At 39.9% G+C, this 9,138-nt stretch overlaps 1 protein-coding gene across 1 annotated transcript in view; it reads right to left on the reverse strand.

Moving 5' to 3' along the window:
- hps3 (HPS3 biogenesis of lysosomal organelles complex 2 subunit 1) overlaps positions 1 to 8,787 on the reverse strand; it is a 14,677-nt gene extending 5,890 nt beyond the window's left edge. Inside the window, exons 1-14 of the mRNA XM_035653572.1 lie at positions 8,650 to 8,787; positions 7,300 to 7,460; positions 7,150 to 7,221; positions 6,777 to 6,870; positions 6,581 to 6,654; positions 5,828 to 6,040; positions 5,351 to 5,420; positions 5,033 to 5,121; positions 4,365 to 4,479; positions 3,992 to 4,145; positions 3,806 to 3,888; positions 2,978 to 3,152; positions 2,703 to 2,784; positions 2,137 to 2,294 (exon numbers count right to left, since the gene is read on the reverse strand). Coding sequence (XP_035509465.1) covers positions 2,137 to 2,294; positions 2,703 to 2,784; positions 2,978 to 3,152; positions 3,806 to 3,888; positions 3,992 to 4,145; positions 4,365 to 4,479; positions 5,033 to 5,121; positions 5,351 to 5,420; positions 5,828 to 6,040; positions 6,581 to 6,654; positions 6,777 to 6,870; positions 7,150 to 7,221; positions 7,300 to 7,350 — 1,430 coding nt within the window. The 5' untranslated portion in view covers positions 7,351 to 7,460; positions 8,650 to 8,787. The remainder of the gene's footprint in view (positions 1 to 2,136; positions 2,295 to 2,702; positions 2,785 to 2,977; positions 3,153 to 3,805; positions 3,889 to 3,991; positions 4,146 to 4,364; positions 4,480 to 5,032; positions 5,122 to 5,350; positions 5,421 to 5,827; positions 6,041 to 6,580; positions 6,655 to 6,776; positions 6,871 to 7,149; positions 7,222 to 7,299; positions 7,461 to 8,649) is intronic.
- Positions 8,788 to 9,138: the final 351 nt, after the last annotated feature.

The raw sequence follows: 9,138 nt of genomic DNA on the forward strand, positions 1-9,138 counted from the left end.
ATGTCCAAAGCTGAAATACTGCAAGGTACTTTCTGCTTCTGCCATCTGTTGGCCGCGTAACCCATATCTGGAGAAAGGGCACTAGCTTAGAACACTTTTTAAAAAGTCCAGTGTGCAACATTTTGGGAGTTGCCACACAAGCGGAATATAATAGTTCACAGGTATTGTTTTCATTGAGTGTATATCACTGAATATAGTAACATCGTTGTTGTTGGTTCATTACTATGAAATGAGTCGTTTCGTATCTAAGAGACGCCACAAGGTCGGCGCTTGCCATGGAGTCCACCATGTTTCTACAGTAGCCCAGAATGGATAAACCAAAACAACTTGGGCCTGTAGAAAACGGGCCTCCATACGACACGTTCACACACTGCCCGTTTCTCGATTCCCAGGTTGACTACAGAAGGGCGGTGTTCAGTTAGTTGAAATCATGCAACTTCACTGCTAGATGCCACTTAAAGTCCTGCAGACAACTGGGACCTTAAAAAGTGTTGAAATCCTTAGGAGACAGCTACCAAGCGACAACAGGTCAGGGATGGCACATTGCATGAATTATTATTCTATGCTTACTGTTGTGGTTCGTGCAATCGAGCAATTGATTGATTACAATTAGCAGGATAAGATCCCACCACGTGTTTATTTTCAAGTACTTAGGTTCGTGAGCAATGATCGCACACACCACACTAAGCGCATGTAATTATGGGTTATAGGTTTACGCGTAAAACAGAAAAGTGTTTGTCACTTTGTCGACAAGCTGTAAGCCGAACCACTGATAATAAATTACGGTGTAGGTTTAAAATCCTTAATCTCTTTAATTTCCGTGTTTAAGGTTTTTAAGGAAAATGGGTTACATTCTGATTTTTCGTTGCACTGTATTTATGAAGAAAGTTGTCAATAAAACGCACAAACTAATGTCCCAAACGACAATATAGTAAAATGTGACCGTGCTTGTGATAATTTGTTAATAAAAGAAAATGGTTTAGTTGAAATCATGTTTTGTAGGCTAGTTTTTCGAATATCGCTGGGGTTGTTATTTTGTTTATGTTGTCTTTCCTCTAATCCAGGTCACTCACCGCATACTTCTTATTAATCCAATTATAAGGTCACTATACCAGATCCACAATTCGTGGTCATTAATAACAGAACTTTATATCTTAAATTCACATAAATAAAATAATTAATAATTAAATTGGTTGGAATTTACGTATTTGACCAGACATGAAATGATTTTAGATTTTTCTTATGCGTCAAGGAGCAATTCTCTACCTTGATTTCTTCTGAACCGTCACACTCTACACATGGGTCCTCTGACTACTTTGGTACCTTTTTCACTTTTGGAATAAAGTTGTACCGTTTTACTTCCGCTTACAAAACGGTTCAGACTGACGGAGGATACGCCTTTGACATGCTGAACTTGTGTCCACTTGGTTTCACGAGCATTTTCATGTACGTATGAAAAACATGCCAAAGGTCCAGTGTTCATATAAGCTGGCGTGTCAGGCCGCTTTGTGTTTGCGCGACGGAAATGAAAAGCCCCACACACGCACTTCTTAAACGGAAAGCTGAGAGGGAAAGCCTTTTTTGTTGAGCATTAAAAGGTGAAATAGAATGCCAAACGCCGGTGCAAGATTTTCCCTTGAAGAGTAAACGTAACGGCTGGTCGGTTAATAAATCATCCATTAATGTGAATTGGTTTTTGAGGGTTTTCCTAGCGTTGCAGCTTGGCTGGAAGTGACAACAGACAACCGAGGGGGGGGGGTTTGGGGGTTTGTTCTTACAGGAAGGGGGTGATAGGAAGGCTCTCCAGGAGCTGAGTGGTCTGCGGGATCGATTTTCCCACCGGCCAGGGACAAATACCGTCAGCATGGTTTGCTCTTTCAAACTCGACTCGCTAAAATAACATACACACACACACACACACGCGCACACACACACACACACACACATCACCAGTGCTGATCAATCCCTCTCAGAGTATTCTGGTACGCGCAGGGAGGAATCTGATGACATATCCGATGAAGCCTTTTAAACTAAGAGGTTTATGATAATCATTTGTGTTTGTGTTTGGGTGTGTGATAACCCTCATGTGTATTGCTATGTGGTACCCGAGTGTGCTGTAGTGTGTGTGTGTCTTACAGGCCTCTGCGCTGTGTGATGCGTTCGGTCTCCTCAGGTGTGTCTGTGTCAGCGGTGGAGAGCAGGATGACATGGCGGCCGTAGACACACACTGATCGCAGACCAATAAACAGCTGCATCCTGAGCGCACACACCTCCAGGCTGCAGGGTGGACAGGCCTTCAAACACACACACAGACACAGATATAGACAGACACAAAGTACAAAATAAATAATTCACTCACAAAAATAGCTACAAGAGGGCAGAGGCACTGTACAAGCTGACAAATCCACCACCTGACATATCATCCCCAAATAAAGCTGTAATATCTGTAATATTCACTCTCTCTTTAGTTGAATTTTGGTCTCTGCCAACTCCTAAAAATATTATCTGACTCTTTAGCTGCTAAATGTTCCACTTTCTTCCCCACCTGTTTGATAACTCTGTATGTCTGCAGTTGGGTGCGCGTCAAGTAGCACATTGAAAGCACCTCCCTGCTGCTGCAGGTAACAGGGTTGGGTAGAGTGGCAAGACTGAACCATATAGTAAACTAATCAAGAAGCCACAAAGCAATGTCAGGCTCATACCTTCATTGTGGTATCGATGTAGGGGTCTTCGATCCTGGCTGCTACTGCTGCACAGCGCACTGTGAAACACTGCAATGCATTCCTACCGTGCACAGAAATCAAAATACAAACTTACTTATTGCCAAAACAGAAATCTTCAGACTACAGTAATAAACATATTCCATCTTGAATGAAGGTAAGTCTTTCATTTTTACTTAATGTTAGTTTGAATAATTCATCAACACTGATGTGTGAAGATTAACTGATTTCCTTATCGAGTCAGATTGCAGACATACTTGGTTATGACGTGCAGCAGGTAGTCTGTTAGCACCGCCTCCAGGACCTTCTCTGGATACTGATAGGCTGAGAGGAGCTCCACACCACCCTTCAGACTGTACAGGTAGCCGGCGTTGGGGAGAGAGAAGAAGCAGAACATGCATGCTGGTTCCTCCAGAGAGGCTGACTGAGTACCTGCAGAGAGAAAGACAGAGGCAAGAGTTTTGTGAATAATGTTGTGGTTACCGATTCATACACACTTACATATACACACACATTTACATATAACTACTTACTCTTTCCATGTTATTTTGTAGGTTATAGTCTTAAACTTGAAAAACCTGTTTAACCAGTTAAAAAGTATGACATAAAATCAACCATTTCCAACACTAAACAGCCTACACTTAAAGAGAAACAGTTAAATTACTCTGCTGGGCTTAGCCACCCACGGATTGTGATTTACAAATCAAGTCCAATGTTTCATGAATATCCTAGAATCAGGTGTCACTGTATTGATAAGAATGCAGCAATCAGCTTTATTCTCTCTTGTTTCAAGATGTTGACAATTATATATTTGAATAAAACTTCTGAAAGCAGAGAAACTCCACTGATAATCTGCAACTGGCAACAGGAAAACAGACCTTGAAAGGTGAGGCTGAAATGTTATAAGAATGATGGGAGTTGCAGTGAATGTTATGCAGGGATTTGCTGCAACAGAGCTTGCAGCTCAGTAGGGAAAAATTAAGGTGTACGGTTGGTTCCCAGGACAACATATGCTGCTTTTATACCGACATCGTTTCTCTCTATGTCAGTGTTTATGTGTATCTCATCCTATCTGCTGTACTGACTGGTGAACAGCGGGTAGAGCTGTAGGGAATGGAGCTGAGTCTCTTCCACACTGCAGCCCTGGAAGAAGTCTGGAGTGAAACGCCTGCAAGACAGAAATGACCAAAGTTGAAAACACCTCACGTATCATAAATATACTCACTGTAAAGATCTAACAGGCGAACTGCTCACAAAAAGCACACACACACCTGAAGAGAACGTATGATAGTGTGTATTGTCCTCTGTCCTCCAGCCCGGTCTTTTCAATGGTGACAGGGATGTCGCAGTCTTTAGCTCGATCACCGAGCAACTCCTGATGTCTCGGAAGGAGCAGGAAGTCAGCCTGGTCTTCTAGATGATCTGCTGCACACACACACACACATACACAGACACACACATCACAAATGATTCTCTCGTGTGGTACACACTGAACCTTTAAGTGGTTTCGTTTAATCAGGTCAGATATTATTTTGTATTCTTTTATGTGGCTTTCTTGGTGCACGTTACTTAAATTCATATCATACAAAGAAAAATAAAAGCAGTAATCAAAGCTACAGCATCAATCCCAAACGACGTCACAACCTTTATTTGTGTCCGATGATTCTTCCACGGTTTTAGGTTCGGAGGATGCATCCAGTTTCAGTACTAGCACCTCCAGCTCCGTCTGCACTGCCACATATCCTCCACACAGTGCCACCTAGGGGGCAGAGGAGGCGTTAGAGTAACCAAGGCCACAGACAGACTGTCAATTGTAGCTGTCTGAAATCTAGAAATACCTTAACAAAAGCAAATGTGAGTTTTCTTTTAGTGAAACTATTTAATTATTTAACTATTTTATAATTAAACTATTTAGGGTTTTCCCACTGTTTATGTTCTGTTCCAGGTGTAGTCCAGGCTACCAACTTATAATTGTTGTAATTGTTGATCATAAAGATATTTCAGTTGTTTAGAGAATTTTAACTAATGTTAACTAAAGAATACACAGTCTGAGCATATTTATGCATACTGGTATATTCACACGAGCAGTATATCAACAGTATATGATAAAAAATGTAAGATACAAAGTTAGTATGGATTCTAATTATTGTGTATAACAACTCAACAAAGTAGTTATACTTTGTTATTATGGATTATACCTATTTTATGCACATACTCAGCAGTTACTATGGATGTTAACTACTGTTTTTTTTATCATTCAAGTAAATAGATTGAACTATGAAGAAAATACACAAAAAAGTGCTTGAAAGTACCCGTTTAGGCTTGATTTTTGGAAGATGCAGGATAACTGAGCGCTCAAAATCCAGGATGGAAACATTCTGGTTTGAACTTGAGGTCTGACCTAAAATCAAGGACAGGATAGATCAGTCTGAGGAGGAAACAAGCAGGTAAGAGTCTTCTTTCATCACAGAACTGTACCTCCTTCACCAACAATCATATATGCATAGTTCACTGTAACTGGAATACTCAGCTATAGTTTACACATTACAGACTGTCTGATAAGTTTTGGTACAAAAGGAGTCTTTGTCTGAAAATGTGTTCACAATCGTTTGTTACTTTCCGTGAGTTACCTTGACTCTGACTGGAGCTCTGCTGCGTGTTCGGCCCGGTGCTCTGAAGGATCTGCTGACTCTGATTCTGCTGGGTTTTTTTTCCAGAGAAAGAAACATTATGCCGCTGCAACATTTAGTGTATCAATTAAAATCTACTTACATTGTTTAAAGTAGGAAACTGACATTGACAAAAACATGCTTTACATGATAAAGACTTTTGATAAATGTACCATATTTGATATTTTAATATTTCACGAAGGCTCAACGACACAATAAAATTGACCTTTTAATGCTGTAGAAAACTGTCACTTCCTGGAAAACTAGTAGGTTTGAACCTACTAATCCCAAACTTCTGCTGTTGCTATGAAATAAAACAGCTTTTCTCTCTTCAATTAATACACTTTAGAAAGTGTTAAAGTAATTTAAATCAAGATAACTTATATAAAAAAGGTCCACAGTGGAGGAAAACTCCCAGGTGAGCAGCTGAATTCTTACCAGGCTCTGCTGGTTCTGTCTCCTCAACGTAAACAGAACCAGGGTGTTCTCGCATCCGACCAGAAGGTCTCCTGTTACGGAGCAACACGCCACAGCAACAGGACGCTCTGACAGAGGGATCTCAATGATCTCCATCTGGACTCCGCCCCGCACAGACGCGCCACGCAGCAGGTGGCCCAACAAACGCACCCCGACACGGGCCTTCTCCTCCGCCTGAAGGGAAAGCAAGAAACAACTACGTAAAAATACACAGAAGAAGTCTAAGAGGAAGGATTATATAGCAGTAGATGGAAAAACGAAACCACAAAAGCTTCATATTCAGACAGGCATCCATAGATGATCTTCCAGATGGTGGAAGACATCAAACTGCTTTTCAAAGGGTTCAAACCTGCCTCAGACTGGACTGCTGAGCATTAAAAAGAGACAGCTCATTTGTCTTTGGTATATTTCCACACACATCAGTGGACCAGGACCAACTCAAACCAGGTTTAATGTTAATGCCACAATGGAGAATCTGACTCTCATAAAGAAATGGTTTTCTAGTTTATATTTTGCTGAATAAAATCTGCTATGTTTTTATTTTATTCTCTAGTTTCATGAGAATCACATGAAAGTGATAATATGGTTTGAATTAAGGGCACATATGTTTATCTCAAATCATATCAGACACAGAAAGCAGAATGGGGTGTACTTATGTTTCATAGCAATACGATATGAAGCATTTGTGGGAAAGCTTAGCTGATCAGTGTGTACCTGGTAGCGCCAGTTAGTGTAGATTCTCAGGTAGGTGGCGCTGTTCTTTTCCTCAATGGTCACCAGGTAATCTCCTGGACGTGAGGGGGAGGAGGTAAAGAAGAAAGCAAGGATGTTAAAATGTTGTTCCTTTTTTTTTTAAATCACAGATTTGCGGAGACAGAGGCTCACAAAGGAAGAGACGTAATGCTTTTACCTATCTTGCTGTGCTGGATGCTCTTCACGGTGCCCATGGTGGCGAAGCGACAGATGAGAGGGCAGCCCTCCTTCTCCACACTGTAGGCCTCCACCTTCAGTTCAACACATCACAACACATAAGTTTCTTGAATAAACCTCTCATCTCCAAAAGACTGAATAAAGATGAACTGATGAGTGCTGTGACTCACAATCTGCAGACATTAAGCTGTGTTTTTATGAGGTTACACTGAGGTTATTTACAAGAATAATGCTAACGTTTTAATAGTTAATGTAATGAGGTATCACATGTTCTACAAATGAGGGTTAATTTTACACAAATATATTCAAAAACAGGACAACTATGGTTTAAAAATGGAATATTTTCAGGTAACCTTGCATCCGCCGGTAGCCACCACAAACAGCGCTCCACCTCCACAGCAGACCAGTCCAGGCTCCTGCTCCACCTGAGCCACAGAGAGGGATGGTGGATTAGTTAAGACCTGATACAGACACACAACAACAAAAAACAGGCATCCACTTACCTGAACTATCTGCTGCGAGGAGAACGGATGGCAGTTGTAGACGTGCACCATGTTTGGTTCACCTCTTGGAGAGCAGATTAACTAATTGTTTACTGCTGTTTTTTCCCTTATTTTGATGGTCTGAATCTATAAAAACCCCACCGCTTCATCCAGCAGGACCCCTACCATTTGAAAAAAAAAAAAAAACAAGGTTCAAAAGCATTTAAATCTAGTCCAAAGCAATCTTCTATCACAATACAGAGCGTAATTACAGCAGGACAGTTCATAGATACCACATCATGATATGAGGCTATACGTGAATTGGGATTTTTGGTTTTCATACACATAAAAAGGGGCCACACATTTTATCACTTGCCTCATGTGTTATGTATCCATGCAGATAGATAGCTGACCGGGTAAATCACATGTAAAATATATTGTCAAATAGCACATTTAATATGTAATATGAAGCTGCAAAGATTGATCGATTAATCACTTAGTCAGCTGTCATTATTTTTAAAGTAAAAGCCAAATATTATCTGATTTCAGCTTCTCAAATGTGAAGATTTGTTGATTTCCTTTGTAATATATGACAGTAAAATGGAAAATCTTTGGATCACCATGGCCTTTTTCACTATTTTAACTGAAATTTCAGACTAAACAATGAATCCGGGAAATAATCAGCAGATTAAACAATTATAAAAAAAATAATTGTTTGTTCCCCTAATGTAATATGACATATAAACCAAAGTTTTTACATGCAGAAATTCGCATATAATGTCATTTATCCCATGTGAAATGTTGTTTATGAATGAATAAATAAGCACATGTGGTTTTATAGACATTCAGATGAATTCCACATGTTTGTTTGTTTGTTTGTTTGTGTTTATAACCTTAAAATACAAACATCAACAGCAACCTATCTTTCCTAAAGGGACTATTTAATTTCTAGAAAGTTGTTCTCTGTTCACCATTTAAGTATAACAAGCATTGCATTACATAAGACCAGAGAAAACTTCCCCATTTGTTCATCACATCAACCCAAAACCTTCACTCACAACTCACAGCACCTCCAAAACATCATCACACAGTCGACATCGAGCTTTTCAGTCAAAATATAACCGCGTTAATGTTAAATTCACATTTCCCTGCATCTCTCGCAGTCCATCAGGGGCTAAAAGAGCACTATAGTCGTCCCGTGGGTCTCTAATCGATATCACATGCTGCAGTCTTGTGAGCAGCAGCGGGTGAACCAATTCCCTTCACATTGACCTATTTTACTTTAATACATTAATACTTTAACACAGACAGGCTAACGCTGGAGAGTCTTTACACCTACAGCATAAAGCTATCTTTTTTAAGAGCACTTACTGAAGCTGCCAGCTCTTCGGGTTTCTTCTCTCTTCCTATTTCAGTTTTCGCTGCTGCACTTTATTGATTTCACGCCGTGAAGAGCAGGAAGTGAACCGTCAACCACAACAACAGAGCGCCCGCCCACTCTCGGTTTTCATTGGCTCACAAACCTGCCTGTATTGCGTTGTGCGTTCTCATTGGCTATCGAGATCCGTCTCTGTTATGACTTTTAATTTAAGACATTTGTTTGTTTGTTTTTACTGTATTTTCTCTTTTTGTGGATGTGTAAAGCACTGTTTTCAGTTTAAATGTTCTTATATTTTTTTAAACTAAAAGACTATATTAAATTACACAACTGCAGATGTATGAAGGACAAGAAAGAAAAAACAAGTCGCCCTCTCCTTAGTGCTATTTTTGCTTTAAAATAAAACATAACGTTACGTACAAACAGGGATAGGCATTAAGTTAGGTAACTAGTAAAAAAATAAATAGTAAAAATTAATAAAA

This window comes from Morone saxatilis, unplaced genomic scaffold (assembly GCF_004916995.1).
Source record: "Morone saxatilis isolate NCDOM2014 unplaced genomic scaffold, NCSU_SB_2.0 Contig12, whole genome shotgun sequence".
NCBI classification, from domain to species: domain Eukaryota; kingdom Metazoa; phylum Chordata; class Actinopteri; family Moronidae; genus Morone; species Morone saxatilis.